Consider the following 20890-nt stretch of genomic DNA (forward strand, 5'->3'; position numbering starts at 1 on the left):
AGTGATTTCAAGGGATTATTGTATGGGGTGATTTTTTTGTTGCTTGTGGTTGTATTTTCTTTTATCCTTTCTGGAGAATCATGGAATCTAAAACTTTTTACAGCAAAAAATACCAGAGTTTTTTTTTTTTTTAAAAAAGACAACTGCTGACTAAAAATATATGTGTATAGGATAAGCCTACTCTCCAGCTTTTGGCATTTATCTAAAAATGATATAAGCAAAAAGAAAACGAGACAAAATGGGAGATTGACAAAATTACGAAAGAAAAATTAATAATAGTATATAATCCATGATAATTATAGATTTTTCAACTTTACAGGGATGCAATATTTGTCTTCCTTATTTTTGGATCATAAATTAATAATGCACCTTGGATTACAACAAATTACTGAATTCCATATTTTAGACCCTTAGCTAGAGCTTTGGAATTATTCTAGCTATTAATTTGTTAGAATAAAAGTGTATAATGAATAGAATTCCATACAATAGTTCATGATCGAAAGATTTAATAGGCGTTTGAATATAAAAATTGTGAAATATATATATATATATTGGAGTTATATTTTGAAGGTAAACACAAATTGAATTTCTTTTTTTTAACTGATCAGAAAAAACTAGAATTATTCTATGTCCATTAATAAAAGCTTAAAATTATTAATTAATGGTCAAATGACTCTTTTAACTCTGTGAGGGTAACTTATTTATTTATTTGTTGAAATTTTGTTTTTATTATTATATATATGTGTGTTCCGAATGAAAAATTATAGAGAACATATAAAGAAATCCAAATTTTGCGGGAGTCTTTAATTTATATACATTGATTTGTATGAAAAATGATGCTATTAATGTAATTTATTTCTCTCTTCGATGTCCGCTTTTATTTAATAAGTTTAGAAAGACCTATCACCATTTATTATTTCTTCAAAATTGATATTACTAAGCTATCATTTCATTCATTATTTCTTAAGGAGAAATATTGATCACCAACTAATTAATAAGAAATTGGTTTAAACTAAAAAAGAAATCTGGATACGGAGAAAATTACTTTGGGAGCATTACCCTTAAATGCAGGGGCGGAGCTACCCTTAATGAAGGGAGTTTATCCGAACCCGCTTCGGCGGAAAACTATATTATTTATATATGGTTAAAATAAGTTTATATGTATATATAGTAGATGTTGAACCACCTGCGACTATTTATTTCTACAAGTTTTAAACCTCCTTATTGAAAATCCTAACTCCGCCTCTGCCCAAATAGGTGTTGACCGTCCTGCAGTGCATATTTAAATTTGGTCGCAACTTTTAACACTGGGTGAGAAATAAAAAAACAACAATATAAGTTCAAAACAATTAATAAGAAATTAGTTTCAGAAACTAAAATGAAACAACATAAGTTTGAAGAAAAACTACATAATTAAATATTACGCATAAAATACTGTTAAAATATTCTGTATTATTATCTAATCTTATAAAATATTATGTATTTTATTATTAATTAAGATTTTTCTACTATAAATATCTTTAGATACACATATTTTTACTATCCGATACACAAAATTAGAATGAGAGACAAGGGAGATTCATATGTATTCCAGATACATGTGAATCACACTAGATACACATCAGATACATGTATTTGTATCTATCTAGTGTGATTTGCATATATCTAGAATACTTGATACATGAAAAGTAATGAGCGAGAGTTGTTATATATCTCAGATACAAGTGAGTATATTTGGATACAATGTATATAGAATAAATTACACTTAATTTTAACTTTATGTATTTGAGATACATGTATCTCGACATATCTAGAGATATCAAAATCTGATAAATTACGTAATATTACAAACTACAGTATATCTAAATAATTAATTATTAAACTAATGGAATTTACGCAAGTTAGCCTAAATTTGAAGAAGTGCATGCATTAGACATATTTTTATTGTATAAAATCCAAGATTGCAACTTTGTTTTTAATTTTTAAAGTATATAGTTGGTAGGTGCATTAGATAATATCAAGTTCTAGGAGTATTTTGTTGTAACCAGCCATTATAAAAAGCATTATGATTGCATTGTCATGATTTGACACCTTTGAGCAAGCCCTCAAATATTACTCAATATACAAATTGAACGATAAAAGGTCAGCATGTAATCAACTCATAATAGGAAAAAATGAAAAAGAAAGAAGAAAATAAACACACATTACTACAAATTTTCATGCTGCATACTTATGAAGCATGGAGAAAAAATAAAATATCACTATTATTTGAGTGCTCAAAAAGATGCACATTTTTTTTTTCACTAAACATTTTTGTTTGTGCAAATATGTTCTTGCTTAGAGGTACACAATTCTTAAATTAATCATTGTTAGTATATACTCAATGTATATAAGTTTATACTCAATATATTATTATTATAATAAATAAAAAATTTTGCGGCAAATTATTTGGCGGTAGTAATATTATTACTGCTATATTAGCGTTAATAATAGATCGAATATTTATAATCAGTACTCTAGATAAAATATCTCTTAACAATGACATTAATTTAATTATCGCTAAATATTTTGCGATCAGTAAATATTACCACTATGAAAAATTATTTCCACTAAATGTCTTGTAGTATATACATACACAATAATTATTCTTGACGTATACACTGATTATACAAGCTAATTTTTGTTATTTATAGAACTATTTTGTTATTTTGGCTTTTGTTATACTGCTAATGCAGTGTAAAATATCTGTATTATGATTTACTAATACAATAATTACATGGAGCATTAGAGTCAGTATTACAAGCAATAGATGATTAACACAAGAAGTTACTATTTTGTCTATTAAAATTGTTTCTAAAGCAAATAAAAGGAGAAGCACTAAGTAGACAAAATGATTATATTATTAAAAACAATAATGTTTCCTTCAATTTCACCTTAAATGTTTTGATCAATTCTTTTTGTTATATATTTTTTCTAATGGCTCCCATTTTCTTTTACATACTGTGCATGCATGACCTACTTGTCTTTATTACTTGGGCCAAATTAAAGAGAGAGAAAAAAAAGGATTAATTATAAATTTAACTAAACCCTTTTAAAATTGAGATATATAAACTCCAAATGATGTTTTCAATTATTTGTAGGAATTATCTATTAAAATTTATTATAAATTCGTAAAATTCAAAATAATGAATTTAAATGAAGTTTTATAATGACCATTAATGGCGAACTCTTGCTTAGGTAATTTTAAAATTTTAAAATTTTTGCTTAAAAGCATGATTTTATACAAATTTGCGGTCTTATTGTTCTTCTTATCATCTGTTTTTGAAAAAATATAGTGAATGGACAAAAACTGATTTAAGAAATATAGTTATTTATATGAAAAGTGTAAAGAAAAGAACAAGAATTAAAAAAAATGGAGGAAGATAAATAACACCAGAAAAAGAGACAAAAAGTAAAAGAGTAAAAGAAGAAGAAAGAGACGAAGAAGCAAAAGAGTAAAAAGAAAAAAAGAACGAATCGAAGAAGCAAAAGAATGAAAAGAAGAAGAGGAAAAAGGATTGAGAAAGAGGTGAAAACCGTACAATTTTCTTAATTCAAAAAAAAAGTTATTTTTAGTTAGAAAAAATTATGTTGATATAAATAGTAAATATTTTTATACTATATCATATTTATGTGATTTACCCGGAAAAAAACTATTGTTTGGTACTTGATTAAATTTTTTTATTTTATTATTATTTTGTTTTATTTTTGGTACTATATTAATTGAATCAGTGAAATAATGTATTAGATGTGGGCACAAAATACCTAAACGCTCTAAATTCAACAAAATTAATGATATTTTAATTTTCCATGAAGTGAAATATATGACAAATGTTAGACAATTTTGTGGGAAAAGTTCAAACTAATCTCATGAGTTATTCTTGAGTTTTCAAATAAAGTACTAATAGTTCGTTATATTTGCAATATTGATGCATTTTGATCTCTCAATTATTGATATCTGATTTGATTAAGTTGCTAGTTGCTAAGGAGTCTTGATTAAATACATTAGATTTTTAATTAATTTAATTGTGTATTTTTTATCAATTTACTTGTGAAACTAGTTGCTAAGGAGTGTTTATCAAATACATTAGATTTTTAATTACTTTAATTATGTATTTTTGATTAATTTACTTGTGAATAGTTCCAAATTTACCTTAATTATCTAGTGATACGCCACTTAATTTTTCATGCATTATGCTAATTTGTACTACTGCTACATATTTGATGATAATATAATTTTCTACATAAAGAAATTCAAAGATTAAATATATTGAGTTCGTATATCACCCTGTTAAAAGTGTTAATTAAAGTCAAAGATAGTTGGCTGCCTTTGCTCTTTGGTCCTATTATATATACTCAAAGACCATATCTTATTTAAACTGAACTAATCATTCTTATTAGTTATTAAAATCAATCAATAATTACAAATTATTAAAGAAAGAAAGAAAGAAAGAAGACAACTAAATTGAGACACAAGGAGTATAGATTTTATTCTTATATATCATGTGATGGTTTATTTTATAAAAATATAAAATGTCCCATCTTTCTCAAATTTTGCTTTTGTTTTCTTTTTTAAAAACTAATTAGTAACTTTATCCATATATATTTTTCATCACTTTAAACCAAAAAATTCTTTGCCTCCAACCAGTGAACAAATACCTAACCCAAAAGGTGTTTTATAGACAAGCTTCTTCCATATATTTAGTATAATTAATTAAAATATAAATTTAATAATTCACATAATTAATTAAACACCAATTATTCCTATTATATATGGTGTTTGATAGACAACATAATGATCTTATCTATTATTTTTTTCAATTTTTTTTGTCTAATGTTGCATCACCTTTAAATTCTATGATATCAAATTAAAAGTTCACTATTATGTCTAAATAATGTTGAAGATGTGTTAATAAATCCACTTAAAGGTCTTTCGACATGACGAGTATTTTTTTTTTTTGTAAAATATTTAGATACCTATCTTATTGTAAAAACAGTATATCATTACATTCAAATTGTTCAATATTTTTTATTTGCTGGTCAAAATTTAATTATATGGTCCCTCGTAATTATCAAACATGACATATAACCACTACGTTTGAACTGATACTTTTTTTGACTATTATCAAGTTTTAGACCATGATTTTATTTTTTAAAAATGTCTTTAAGTTATCTCGATAAAGTGTATAATCAATATATATAAATGAGGACCATAGATAAGGTGATGTGGCACCTCTCTATGGCCTCCATTCCTTTTTTCATTTTCTCTCTTTTTTGACATTTTTTCTTTTTTTTTTATGAAATAATTTATTTATTAATTAAAAAATTCAAGTATATTTATTATTGTAATTATATATAATGGTTACAAAAAAACCTCCATCTATTGATATTCTCACTTAAATTGCATGTCTTTTCAATTTCCTTCTAACTATTTTTGTGGCTTATCCAATCTATAAATACCTATCATTTATAAAGATGTTGAATGTTCATTTTCATTTTTTCATTCTCTCTTTTTAGTAGTATAGGTTTTTAATTTTCTTTTCTTCGTCTTTTTATTCATCAATCATGTATATAATAAAAAGAAGACATAAAAAAGATCACAATATGACCTTCACTTTGATGAAGATCATAGATATATTCTTCAAAGATTCATCACATTATTTGGTATAAGTTCAACAAAATGTAGAAGGAAGCATAATTATCTTGGAGATTCCGGAAGATAGAGTCATAGTATTATAAAAGTTTGAATGATTTCCAAACACTTTGAAAATTCATTGTTGTATTATTTTGATTCCAATTAATATTATTCTATTCTCTTGTATTTTATTTCTTCATTTTGAACAAAAAAAATGATTATTCTATTCATTGTTGTTGTTGTTGAAGATGAAAAAAATGATTATTCCATATATATATATATATATATATATAAAATTAATATTTTAGATTTTTTCATGGTTGAATTAAAGGTATATTATCTATGGTACACTTTTTATAATATCTACTGAATATTTTTGTCCCTAAAAATATATGATATGGCCTATTATATTAGTAATCAATCACAAAATAAATGAACAAATATTTTTTTCAGTATTGAATATTTTTAATGATATATTCTAATTGAGCACACTCGGTATCACTTTGTAAGAATACACTGCATTGTTGTTGTTTTAATTAAACATATAAAGTTTGTATTTTTTAAGTTAGTAATGAAACCGTATGAGAATATATGTAAATTTGTGACTAATAAAATTGATTTCGATTAGAGAACTTTTTTTTTATTGTAATTTGTTATTAATAACATTTTCAGTTTCTTACCTTTTCATTTTCTCCTATTAAATAGATAAGGGAGAAACTAATCTTACAAACATAATTGGAACTTTGAATTTAGCATACCCTAAAATTAATCTCATTAATTTTCCCTTCTTAAACTAAGAAATATGTATCTTTTTATCTTCATAACTTATATTTCTATAATCTCTATAACTCCTCATAACTCTCAAATTTTAAATGTGTAAACTTATGATAATTTATTGTGTTTCTCAATGAATATCTAAATAAATGAGTATTGTAAGACAATCCTTTTTAAGCAAATGTTATTGTATTCTAATTTATATTTGATGTACTCATGATAAACGAAAATCTTATGAATAATGTATATTGATTTTTTCTTGCTTTTTAGTTAGTCATGTTCAAGAGATCAATTCTTGACAACAGAATCTTAGGCTCTAAATTTATATTTCCACAATCTTTATAACTCCTCATAACTCTCAAATCTTAAATGTGTAAACTTATGATAATTTATTGTGTTTCTTAATAAATATATATATAAATGTTCATTGTAAGACAACTCTTTTGAGGCAAATGTTAATATATATATATATATATGTATATATGAACTATAATAACAATTGAAAAAAAATAGTATAACTTGATGAATCATGTTTTTGTTATTTTATTTATTGTTTTTTTAATTCCACGTTAGTTTATATATTTTTTATTTCACGTTTTATTAGAACTAATTGAAAAACAAAATCTAATAAATGAAAGTATTGATCCTATAATTGAAGATTTTGTAAATTTTTTAGTCAAAACTGTTCTCTTTTTGCTTTGGTTTACTTATATGTTAATTGCGCTCCATGCAAATATTTTGTAATATTGAATACTTGTATTTTATATACTATGAAAATCATATTTTGTAACTCTTTTGAAGTATAATTAAATATAGATCAAAATAAATAAAATAGTGAATATGAATATTTAATATACATTTTATGAAATTAAAAAATAGGACAAACATATATGCCAAAAAAATTTATTCATGCATTTGATAAATTAATTTATTTTTGTTAAATATGTATCTTTTGGAAATTATAAATAAAAGATGAATACACATGACTAAATAAGTTGATTTAATTTTTAATATATTTTTAAAAATAAAACACAAAAATTTGTACATAAAAACTTTTCATATGAGTATGATTAAATAAACATAAAATTATGATTAAAATTTTAAATTATTTCGATATACTAAGTAATGAGTATATGTTAGGGTGTTCATGTATTAATTTTATATAGAAAAAGGTGCAATCATTGATTTGAGAATGCAACAAGTATATTTGAAATGAAAATATATTATTAGAGTATTCAATCTAATTAATTTTTGAATTTTATTATTCTATACACATAATATGTGAAGAGGTTTATTATCTATCAAATATTTTTAGGGATAATGCACAAGTACCCCTTCAACCTATGCCGAAATTCCAGAGACACACTTATACTATACTAAGGTCCTATTACCCCCCTGAACTTATTTTATAAGTAATTTTCTACCCCTTTTTAGCCTATGTGACACTAGTTTGAAAAAAAAGTCAACCATTCGTTGGGCCCACAAGATAGTGCCACGTAGGTTGAAAAGGAGTAAAAAAATATTAATAAAATAAGTTCAGGGGGGGTAATAGGACCTTAGTATAGTATAAATGTGTCTCTGAGATTTCGGGCATCGGTTGAGGGGGTACTTGGGCATTATCCCATATTTTACGTAGTTTATATGAATCTATTTATCTTTATATTTCATATAAAAGATATAGACTAAAATATAGTAAACGAGTTAATAATTTAAAAAAAACATATTCTCATTAGAGGTTTAATATATTGAAACTTAATAATAGCGTAACATTTTGGATAACATTCTTAAAAAACAAATTTGACAAATGATAACAATTATCTTTGATATACATGCAACTAAAGAATCTAAAATATCAATAGATGTGATTCATGCAAAAATGATACAAATTTAAATTGTATATTTGAAAAAAGGAACAAAAAAAATTGAAAAACAAAATATTCAAAGGAGTTTTATCATATCAATAAGAACAAGAATAATAAACGTGTAGATGTATTTTATTAGTATTTTTCAGTTACTTTATAATATAATTCTTATATACTCAAGAAAAAAAAGTACATCGGAGTATATGTTGTAATATAAAGATTCAAACTCATTGATATTCCAATAAAATGTAGAAAGTGACATATTAACTACCTGTCCAAACAAAAAAATTACTAAGAAAATATATATTGACATTTGACATATTGATTTATAATATACTATTCCTCATTTAATAGATTATAGATGTTAAATTTGTTAAGTTTCATTTCGATCGTTATCTCAAAACGATCTTCATAATTAATATATAAGTAAAAAAAAATAAAGTGATAATATTACGTTTGGAACTAAAGAGAGCTATATAGTTGATTGAAAAAAATGTATCTTTAATATTTATTTTAAAGTTCGCGCGGCCAAATTCCCTAATAAAAATAAATGAATAAATAAAACATAACTTCTCAACTTGTAATTTATTTTAATAATTTTACGTTTGTATATAGTAAATATGATGTTAATGTACATACCTTCTTTTGCTAAGAAAATACTAATGACGTGCTCCACCAATCCTAAACTTACATCTTAAAATAAAAAAATGTAGCTATTCAATTGCAAATAATAAGCGATTATGCTCATAACTCACTATTTCATTCATTTTAAAGAAAATTTTCTTTATAATAGTTTGGTAATATGCTAAGTTGAGGTGGTTGATTAATTAGTGGACGTTTGTCTATGCTTTATTGTTAAATGTCATGAAAATATTTTTTATTTTCAAAGTAAAAAATATATATTGAAAATTAGGGTTGTATTTCATAATGAATACAAATTAGAGTTGTTTTTAAATTTGTGTGAGTAATTTGGAGGGAAAAAGTGAAACATCTTGTTGTTCTTCTTGAATTTCTTGTATTCAACTTAAAGTTGAAGATCAAATTTTGTGGCTAGATGTTTTTTTTGGAGTTCAACCCGAAATGTAAACTTTTTTATGGCGAAATGCCCATATAAAAAATAAAAAGGCTATGTTTTGCTAATAATTTCACATAAATATGATAGTAGCAACTCATTATCATTCTACCGAGAGCATGAGAATATTTATCAAAAGAAACGTAAATGGCATAAATAATCTTTTTTATTTGGCTAATGCCTTGTTCCAAGAAACATAGTAAAAGGAAATAAATTCCAAATATATTATTCCTTTCTAAAATTTTAAATCTTCAATTTATTTTTCACTAATTTCTGTAATTCAACCTTATCACATATACACACATCACAAAAATAGGGTGGGATTTCGCCACAAAGCTTTGTACACTGTCCATCTATCTTGCAACAACACTGGGGAAGGTGTTGTGCTTCCTTCCACCTTTAGCGACTCACCTGTCAAATAAAACGTCATAATCAATAATCAAATGCATTTTATATTTGAGCACACAACTTTTAAAAATTAAGTTATAAAATATTATTGAGAAGTGTATGCTAAAAGGTCAAATCATGTAAAAGACTTACATAGCCCTATTATCATAAACATGAGGGAAATTGTCCACACTTGAAAAGCCATATCTTAATTTTTGTGTCACTTGATGATGATGGAATGTTTACTTTGTGTCATATTTATAGCCTATGTAGTTGACTACCAAAATAAATATAGCATATTTCTCTTTCCTTCTTGGTCTATTAACTTTAAGGCCTCGTTAAGTAAGTTTGAATATTAATTATTTAAATTCACCTCATTGAGTGTGTTTGTTTTTTATGACTCAATCTTAATTATTCAAATTTAGCCATTAATTTGTTTGTTTTATTTCCTTAAAATTATCTCTATGAGTCTAAATATGTCCAAGTGGACAAATAGGTAGTACACTCTTTATCACCATTTAGACTAAAATATAACACTCATAAAAGATCTTTTTATTCAAATAATGTTAATTGCATGCCCGTTATATTTTTCTTTATTCTTACTAGCTTAATAAGCGTCTTTTATTTTCATAAATTAATGAATATTGATATACACTCTCATGATATAATATTCAACATGGTTCCAGAAAATAAAAAAATATTAATTATTTGATCGATAAAAATAATGAATGTCAGTTATAAAATTAAATATTACATTACTACTCTATATAAACTATTTTATATTGTATTATATTAGATTGTCAATTTTTTTTAGTACAATGAATAGTTTTTTAATGATGTCACTTAATATTAAATTTTGAAAAGATAAATCATTTTTCCTTGTTACGATAAAAATGTTCAAATATTCTTTTCTATAAAGAAAACTATTTTACTAAATTGAGGTTTTTATAATATTTTATTGGTATAGCGTTTAATTTCATATGCACATTAAGATATTGAAAACAAAACAACCTCACTAATTCAGTATTTAGATTTGGAGAAGAAATCTTAATATTCAGATATTTAATCAGATTTACTCATCTAAATCTTAATGCACATCTTAATATTAAAATATATATTGAGATTCACACATCTTAATACTAGTTTTATTTATCATTGTGGGGAAGAGAGTGGGTGAGGAAGCTTTTCTTTATGAAAAATAATTAAAACGTTAAGTTGTTGAGCTAATTGAAGTACAATATTGCATAGTGTTTTCACGTCATTCTACTATTATTTGGCCAAACACTCACCAAAATAATTTTTAAAATATAAAGAGAATCACAGATAGAACACGCAACAACAAAATTTAAAAAAAGAAAATCAATGTTGTTTATCATTTAGCAAAAGAGGTCACGAAAACACAACTCATGGAACAATTATGATATGAAAATATATATAATCATGCCTCGCAAAAGAGTTACTTAATATTTGTTGTTATGAATCATCTTACCAAATTTTCGTGTGTGCAAATATGTTCAAATAAATGAATTTCGATAAATACAAGGTCAAATTGGATATGATTTGTTTTAGATACACAATGTTTAAGTGGATTGCATGTATATGAGATACATAACGAATCTCGCTCGTCTCCCTCCTATCTCGCTTGCCACTCTTATATGTATCTACTATTCCCGACACATGTAAATCACCCTAGATACTTATAGATACATGTATCTAGTATGTGTTTATTAAGATTCATATGTAACTAGGATGTATGACTATCTCGCTCATCTGTCTCCATATTTTTAGTGTATCCAGTTGCAAAAATACATGTATACAAGTGTATCTTCCTCGATACATGGTAAAAAACTCTTCATTAGTTATAAGATTCATAATATTTAAATGTATAAATAATACTATATATGATGGTAAAATATGTTTAATTATGTAATATATCGTCTTTATTTATTACTAAGAGACAAAAGTTAAAAGGTGGACACAAAATAGAACATGAAAATCAATAGGCCATACTTGAAGCCCAAATACTAGTAATTGGACCGTCCTTTACTCCCATATGTTGAATGGGCTAACTTGGAACTATCATTCTTCGTAGCACAAAATTTGGGAGTTTTTATCTTTTAAAATGCGTTGACGCATAAGAGTATATAATATATATATATATATATATATATATATATATACACGTAATTTTTTATCAAATAAATAATTTTATCCAACACAAAAACATGAACGTGTACACAACAAACCCACACTAAATAAATAAATAATAATCATTCTATACAAATTAAGTCAATATTGAGGTTTACTTTAGCTACTTCTAGCTTGTGGTTATTTTCTTCTAGTGTATTAATATTTCCAAAAAAAAAAGTAACATTTAATTTTCATTATACGATTGATTTCACATTATATAACACATAATTATAGTGTTACGAGTTATTTATAAATTTTATGTTTGTTATAGTTTTGACATTATAATATTGAAATATGTTGAACCTTTTATCTTGTTAATTTAGAATAAAATTGATGTAATATGTGATTATTGTTGTAAAGCTTATGGAAAATATCTTCTCGCGAACACTCGTAGTAAATTTACCAAAGATTAATACTTGATCATCATAAACTTTCGTCAAAGCTTAAGGCATGTCAAAAATATTGTCCTTAAGGATATTTCACCCGCTAGAAATATATCCCCAATATTCAACAATTTCTTCTAATATAAAATTAGAAGCCAGAAACTAATAAAACTTCAATAGATAAAAAACGAACGAAAATGACGAGTGTTTCCGTGTGTTCTTGTTCGAAAGAAGTAAAAAAATGTGAGTAAAATCTATTTTCTTTCATCTTTTTACTGTGCTAACATTAATCATCTCGATCCTATGCCAACTATCTTCACAAAAGAGTATAAAATCTTTCCCTAAAGTCTAAAGTCACGTCGATTAAATTAATAATAAAGGCTAATAATTGCCATAAATGCAATTCCTTGTAAAGAAAAGAAACGTTAATAATTTATTAAGAGTAATAACCAACTAAGGCTATTTATAGAGTAAATAATTTGAAACATACTATAATATTCTTCTTCAAATATAAATAGGAGATAAAAAAATTTATTAATTTTCTTGAGATATACAATAATTATTTCTTACGTGATCAAAGGTTCGTTTCTCACTTTTACCCTTCTAATTAATCAACAACAAATTTGGTGATTGTGATTTATCAATTTCAATGAATTGAAGGCGTAAGTTGTTTTCATGTTATAATGCTTCTCGATATTTTGGGTGCTAAAATTCAAATGTTTAATATATTTTTTTATTAATAAGAAAATTTCATTGATTTTTAATTATTTCTAAGTATTGTATATCATCTTTTCCTTTGTTGTGATCTGGTTCCTCTTTCTTATTCATTCTTTTGTATTATTTAAAATAATAAGAGATTGATAAATTTTAGTCGATCGATGTAGTTCTACACCCAGTTGATTCATACTTAAAATTGACAAAGTAATTTTATACAAGTATAATGCGTTTTTAGAAGATTGTTTCGATTAAAAAGTATGGTTATATAGTTTTTTGAAACACATAAAAAAATTTAATGATGCAGTAATGTACCCTGATCAATTTAAACTTTCTTTAATTTTAATTAAGAGGGGTAAATAGAGATTATTTGATGCAGCTGAAAATAATTATTTCTCTGAATGTCAAAAACTAAAAATATAGTAAACACGTCTAAATGGAGTCTAATAAAAGTTCAACAAACTTAAAATACGAGCAAATCAGAGCCTAAAATAATACATCCAACTAATTTTAGACAAATATATGTGGATAAAAGCGACCACATTGCTAGAATCACGGCCGTCGACAAAAAATGACGAGGAATTCAAAAAATGATTTAAAATATCCCAACTCAATTTCAGATGACAACTTTAAATAAATTAAACATTTAATATAGTCTGATTTCATATTTATACCCTCCAATTTTAAATGTGCACAAGTAACTACTTAAATTTCTATAAAGTTAAACAAATAAATATATACTGATGTCCTACATGCCAATTTGCATTCTACGTGTATTATCTCACATAGGACACATGTATTTGTTTTTTCAACTTTATGCAATGTTAAGTGTCTACTTGTGCAAACACAATGTTGAAAGACAAAAATAAAATAAATCAAGTTAAAAAAACACATTTATATATAAAAAAAAAAAGTGTGACAATATCAGTTTCAATCCTCCAATTATTCTTCCAGACCAATTTCAGTATCACTCTCACTTCCTCTAATGCTAAACACGCATTGAAATGGAATCACATTGGATAAAGTGAGAATGAGAACTGAAATTGATAAGGAAGAATAATTGGACGATTGATATGAATTTGATACCCAATGCTCCAAGTTCTCATGGATTCGTTAATTTTAGTGCGTTAAACTCCTTATCTTCCTAGATTATCGTTTCTATTTAGTTGTTATCATTTTATATTTTACGCTTAGGTAAATTTGTCATTGTACCCTTATTTAGTGTTCTCTGAGTCAAGTTTTTGATAAACAAACATGTATTAATTATTTAATTTTTCTGGACAAATATAAACTTTTGAATGGTAACATAGCAAAAACAATGTCATTTATATATTAATTTTGTGAAATGGTAAATACTTCCCTATTCAACCGTAGCTATCCACTATCAGTTTGACAAACCCGTTAAGAAACAATAAACAATTAATATAATCTTACTATATTAACTTTTGACTCTATTAAATTTAATATTTTGAAAAATGTATTCGATGATAACTAGTATATAAAGCAAGGATTGAATAATTATTTTTGATATAGTGGACAATTATTATTGAACAGATAAAGAGCTAAGCAAATCTATTTTTTAGTAAGAATGACATAAACTTATCTTCTTTTTAAGTAGACTAATTTTTAGGTAAATTTTCACATGATGTCTAATTTACCCTATAGTATATTTATTGAATCCGTGGAAACTGACGCCCAAAGACAGTTATACACTAAACTAGCACAACCTAAAGGAAAAAAGAAAAACAAATTTGTTGAACCATCTTACGTTAAATAATCTACCTAATCAAAAAGATGACTTTTAAGTAAAATCATGCTTAAGTTGTTACCACAAAAATAAGCAAGAAAAACATGCGTCATCCTCCAAGAAAGCAATTAAAGGCTGCTTGTGATGAACACAACAAATGTTCAAACTTGCTTTTTCTAAAAGTTTCAAATTTCAGGTAAAGTAATTTATTCTTTTATGACAGAAAATCAAGTAAAAGGGGCATAATTCAGTTGAAAATCGATACCTGAAAAAACGTCGATTTCTAAAATCTGAGTTCTATAACTGTAAAGGAAACTGCAAACAACTTTTAAAATACTTTTCTAACTATCTAGCACCAAAAGCCAAATGGTAACTGAAATTCTAAAAAATCTAGAATACCACGGAAAAGATGCTTCTGTTTTTCTTTCTTGTAAGGCATCATTAACCAAAGTGCACTCTATTTTGTATTCCTTCAGGTATATATTTATATCCTCAAGCAATAAATTCAAACACAAATTTGAGTTGATAATCAAATTAATACTTACCAACTAAAGACTTCAAGGCTATGGAGATTAAGGTAGATAATCAGATACCCCGGAATCTTGATGACGAGAAAGTTCCTCTGCTTGAAAGCTCAGAACTGCCTGAAGTGGAGAAAAACCTGATACAACAAGCAATAAGCCACACATTTAAAAGCACTGCCCATCTTGCCAATCTTCTGCCTACTGGATCTGTTCTTGCTTTTCAATTTTTATCACCCATATTCACAAATCAGGGACAGTGTGATGTGGTTGGTCGATCCTTAACTGCTGGTCTTGTAGCACTTTGTGGACTGTCATGTTTCCTATTGAACTTCACAGATAGTTTCAAGGATCAGAAAGGAAATATTTGCTATGGGTTTGCCACAACACGCGGCTTGTGGATAATTGATGGATCAGCAACACCCCCGTTGGAAGTCGCAGCAAAGTACAAGCTGAAATTTATAGATTTCATGCATGCCATCATGTCAATATTGGTTTTTGCAGCTGTTGCGTTGTTTGATCAGAATGTGGTAAGTTGTTTCTATCCGACACCTTCATATGAAACACAGGAACTGCTTACAGCTCTGCCAGTTGCAATTGGGGTCATCTGCAGTATGTTGTTTGTGGTGTTTCCTACTCAACGTCATGGTATTGGCTTCCCCCTCACTTGCTAACTAATATGCTTGATCCCAAAGATTTGTCGCATGTGTATCCTCATCTTCTTTTACATTCAGAGTGAGATACAGTTTCGTTGGTCTTTTCATTCATGTAACAATGTAACCATTTCCATTGCCTCTTCACTTAACTTGCCAGATGAAGCTGTAAATGATTAACAAGCGAATGTACAAATAAGAATGCTAGTGTATACTGAACTCCTTCATGGAATTTGAAGATAATCTGTAGTCCAGAAAGTAAAATCAGCAAGTGCTTTTTGAATATACAAAAAGAGTCATAATTCAAAATTCTGAAGGAAACATACCAAAATTATAGATAGCAATTAATCATATAAATGATAGTGTATAATAAGCACTTCATTGAAAATGCTAAGCCCAAGAAACTCTATACTTAAGGGCATTAAGGAACAGAGTGTCTGAACACCTACCACTATGCACTGTGAAGATTGATCTGCAACTTAAACCCTTGAGTTCCAGGTTGCCATGGAATAATCTTCGCTTTGCACCAAATATCCATGATAAAAAGAGTAAATACAACAGACGCCCACTATGTTTTGATTTACCAAAAATCTTCTTAGAAGGTGAAGCAAATGCATAAAACCAGATTTTTTTGGTTTGACATTCATATGGATTAACAACGGCATTGCGGTCATAATAGTAACTTGAACAAGACATCAAGTCTCAAAATTCATGTGTTTAGGCATTAGGTCAGCCTGTACCGAATCAGCTGCTTCTCTTACTTTCCTTCTATCCCAAAATCCACCCACCACAACAGCCCATGTTTTTTCATCTGGAATGCATCCATCAGTCAACATTTCCTCGACAATACGAGCAACCTTGTGCACATCTCCTTTTTTGCAGAAATGGTTGACCAAAGTCTCAAAAGATTTAGCTTCAACTGAGATGGCTCTGGTGCGCATGCTTAGATATAATTGAAAAGCTCGCTTTGGATCATTCACAGCACACAGGCCTCGGACTACTGCATTATGGATCTTCACATGCAAGCTCCAAGTTAACCGGTTTGGAGATATTCCACTGAGAATCATTTCATCAAGATAGTTGGCTGCTTCATGAAACTTGTTATTCTCACAAAAGCCATTGATGATTTTCCAGTATAACCCTGCATCAGGTTTACATCCCTGAAGTTTCATTCTGTCGAAAATCTCTAAGGCTTCTCCAATTTTACCTTCTCCACAAAGTCCGTGAATTAAGGTACTGTAAGTTATCATATTGGGAACCTTATGTTCATGAATCATTATCTGTAATAGCTCCATTGCTTCAGAGGAACGTCCACCCTTACAAAGGCCGTCCATCAAAGAACTATAAGTGAACACATTGGGGTCAATACCTTGGCTTCTCATGTCCTCAAGGAATGTCATGGCTTCATCCAAGTTATTTGACTGGCAAAAGCCACGAATCAAACAAGTATAGGTCACTACAGTAGGCGAGCAACCATTTGCTTCCATCTCCATCAGAAGTTTTTTTGCTTCAGTGGCCTTGCCCAATTTGCAAAGCCCATTAATGAGAGTCCCATACGTATAGGAATCCGGTGAAAATCCGCGCTTGGGCATCTCATGAAAAATACGAAAAGCAGAATCCATTGTTCCACTGTTCTTGCTGAGAGCTTTAATCAAAATATTAAGGGAAGCAACACAAGGTGGAATGCCCACCCCCCTCATGTGACGATAAAACCTAAAAGCAGTTTTTAACCGGTTTTCCTCAACAAGTACAGAGAACACTGTAATATACGATTTCTGGGTTGGCTCACAATCAAACTCCTTCATCTTTTGGAAAACCCTGATCACCTCAAGTGGCTTGTGAACCCGCCCATAGGCTCGATAGACTGAGAGGAATATATCCTCAGTAATCTTACAGCTCTCATCCTTCATTCTGACAAGCATTTCCTCTGCTAAATTAAAATGATTTGCAGAAAGCAATCTCGAGATTATAAGACCAAATGTGCTACGATCGTGTCGAAAGCCATTCGAGTACTCTGCTGTTGCTGCATCAAATATAAGAACCGCTTTTTGTACATCTTTTTCTGCTCGAATCAACTGTTCAACAAAAGCCGCTGTGACTTCTCTTGGCCATTTGATTGGTATCTTGCTACCCATCAGTTCAACACTAATCTTCAAATGCTGCAATCCCCTTTCCAGAAATATGTGCCTCAAATTTTATCTAATATCATTAGCTTTTCACTGATTAAGTTGTAACAACAACAATGCTTCTTGTCGATCCTATGTATTTGAAGCATCCAATACTGAAGCTTCCTGTAATTTCAAAAGAAAAATCATTAGGGTCTAATATCTTCAACCATGTTACCAGCTAAAGAAATGCCAAAAAACAAGATTTCGTAGCAGCATCAAAAAAGTTGGTGTCTCATACAAAACTAAATTTTAAGCTCAAAATACCCTGGTACAGGAAAATCGAACAAATGGCTTTCTTATATTTGGAGCAAAGAAGAGAAATTTTGATCAAAGATTTAACCTTTACATGGATCAACAAAACATAATGAGGTGAATCAAGATTTTAAGGCAGTGAGTGCACGAGTGCATTTAATGTTGATCTGCCACTAACCACAAGGAGTGAGAGATGCCATAGTGAAAACAAAGAAGGAGAGCATTAGAGCATTAGATCTAATGCTCAAGAAAGAATTAAAGAATTTAGAATTTTCAATGTTATAGGTATCGAGAAAAAGTAAAAATAGCAAACTTACTTCATTATTCACCAAAAACTGTATTAGAGTGTGAATAAGAAATAACAAAGAAAGTAACTTTAAGAAAATGTTACTATTAATACATTGAGTTGACTATAGCGACTAATGAGCATGAAGAAATTATAAGAATTTGTCCACAATACCACTCTGACATCCAAGAATGAAAGAAATGTCAAATTTTACAATTTAGAATTTTAAAACAGCTTTTCCACTTTTTGTTGCCATTCTTGCTTACCCAACTTGAGCCCATTTGAGATAGAAATAAGAATATCTGAAAAGAGAAGAAACAATTCCTAATCCACTACAAGAAATTGAGTAGAAAGCAACGAACACCTCTATCAAGCATTTCGACAAACACCTTTCCTGCATTGTTTTTGCACCTTCTTTCACGCTAACCTCCACATTCTCATACAAATATATATCTAACCAGCTTCCCAACTTACAGTGATCTCATGAAATACAATAATAGCAGGCGGTTGAGTTAAGAATTACCTCTTCCATCAGTTTTGCTCATTTACTAGTTTGACTTGGATTGGATTGAAACAGCTTCACTCCATTTCAGCTTCTTGTATAGACTTCGCTGCATATAAATTCCGTTTCCGGCGACGGTGAGCCGAGCGGCTTCAGCTTCCCAGGGTTAAGTATTCAAAAAGCTAGAGCCGCCTCATGTATCATGTACTGTCACTTCCATTATAAACGACTAGTCTAAAAATTTAAAACTTTTTAGTGCAAAGGGTATCATTAATTTATAAATTTTCTCGTTAGGGGTCGGTCGTTAAATAATAGAATTATTAGAAAAATAATGCATTTTATTAGATTCGTGTAGTATTTAAAATTTTATTTGGTATTTTTTTTTCAACTTGACGTATAACAAATATATATTAATGTACGTATCATTTAATCAATAAATTTAGTAATTGCTTGCTTTTTAATTAATGATTTCCCGGCTAATAAATGGATGAAGGTTTCAACCTGACGAAGGGTTCAACTCATTTTGTGTCATCAAGTACTTCAAGCTCGCTCGGAGACCAACCAAAGTAAAAAAATTGAGATCTTTTAGAAAATAAATAAAGGATATATCAATAATTATATTATGTAAAAATGCTATAACAAAATGCGTGATTTATTTGTAATGTATATTTTAACAAATTTTCACTAGATTCTTAACTGTATATGATGCCTCTATAACTTTTAATACTAGTTTTCTATGCATCATATTAAAAATTATTTTTGACGAAATATTTTTAAACATAATTTTTTATAATTATCACATTATTCTTTTATACTTTATCACGAACACAATATTTTATATGATTAAAGTGTTTAATCGTTCTAAAAATTTGTAATTCTTTTTATATTTGTAAATATCCGCTATTATTATAGTAAAGTATAGCTGACCCTTGTATCAACAAAATTATATTCAATTTTGCAGAAAATTTTTGAGTTATATATTCTTTTTGATTTTCTTGGGAACTACAATATATTAAAGTTATATAGTGATATCAAGAGCAATATAAAAGTAATGTTTTTATAGGATAAAAAGTAATTTATCAAAATTAAAAAAAAAATTGTATGAATTTTTTTATATATATTTTAAGCCAAAAATGACAAAATATCTTCACAAATTATATGTGCATTTTATTTTATTTTTATGACAGAAATATCATATAAAATTATAGTTATCAAAATAATTTGTCTTTTTCAAATTAACACCAAATTTTTTAGAAAAGAATGTTCAACAATAAAATACTAGTAAGAACATTTTTCAAATAATTTGATTGAACAGAAATCATGACTCTACTTATTTTCAAAATCACTCGTAACAAAAGAGAAAGAAAGTTTCAAGATAAGGTAATTTGGTAACTTGATCAATAGACTTTCAATTGTGAAATTTATAAGTTAATATTGATAAAATTTATTTATTACGTTAAAATGTGTTAAAATGTCAAAAAAAAATTAGTTGAAAAACTAATGAACAAACACAATTTTACATACTATAATTTTGATTTAAAATTTTTAAAATTTAATTTATAAAACTCAAACTCTTTTTTGTGATTGCAATCTTTATTCAGTATAACGTATATACATTAATTTGTCTTCCTTCTAACATGTGTAATTATAATAATCTCATTAACTTTTTAGCAAATAGTTATCGTATTCATTACCAATATATCAT

General features: G+C 27.4%; 2 protein-coding genes across 3 annotated transcripts; one reads left to right on the forward strand and one right to left on the reverse strand.

Moving 5' to 3' along the window:
* Positions 1-15049: 15049 nt before the first annotated feature.
* Positions 15050-19612, reverse strand: LOC101248843 (pentatricopeptide repeat-containing protein At5g46100). Of its 2 annotated transcripts, none has more exons than XM_010318476.4 (3): positions 19207-19612; positions 16427-18268; positions 15050-16143 (listed from the first exon to the last, which is right to left on the reverse strand). In XM_010318476.4, exon 2 carries the CDS (start codon positions 18110-18112, stop codon positions 16673-16675), a length of 1440 nt encoding a protein of 479 aa, XP_010316778.1. In that variant the 5' UTR covers positions 18113-18268; positions 19207-19612; the 3' UTR covers positions 15050-16143; positions 16427-16672. The 2 variants fall into 2 exon arrangements, with proteins under 2 accessions (XP_010316778.1, XP_004233837.1); XM_004233789.5 differs by having other exon boundaries at positions 15050-16221; positions 19207-19550.
* Positions 15369-16220, forward strand: LOC101249147 (protein DMP6-like). The gene has a single exon (XM_004233790.5). It carries the CDS (start codon positions 15369-15371, stop codon positions 15996-15998), a length of 630 nt encoding a protein of 209 aa, XP_004233838.1. The 3' UTR covers positions 15999-16220.
* Positions 19613-20890: the final 1278 nt, after the last annotated feature.

The sequence above is a fragment of the Solanum lycopersicum genome, chromosome 2 (genome assembly GCF_036512215.1).
Source record: "Solanum lycopersicum chromosome 2, SLM_r2.1".
Classification (NCBI taxonomy): domain Eukaryota; kingdom Viridiplantae; phylum Streptophyta; class Magnoliopsida; order Solanales; family Solanaceae; genus Solanum; species Solanum lycopersicum.

Excerpts from the sequence above, each read along its gene's own strand:
- LOC101248843 (XM_010318476.4), bottom strand. The coding sequence starts at position 18,112 with ATGGGTAGCAAGATACCAATCAAATGGCCAAGAGAAGTCACAGCGGCT.
- LOC101249147 (XM_004233790.5), top strand. The coding sequence starts at position 15,369 with ATGGAGATTAAGGTAGATAATCAGATACCCCGGAATCTTGATGACGAG.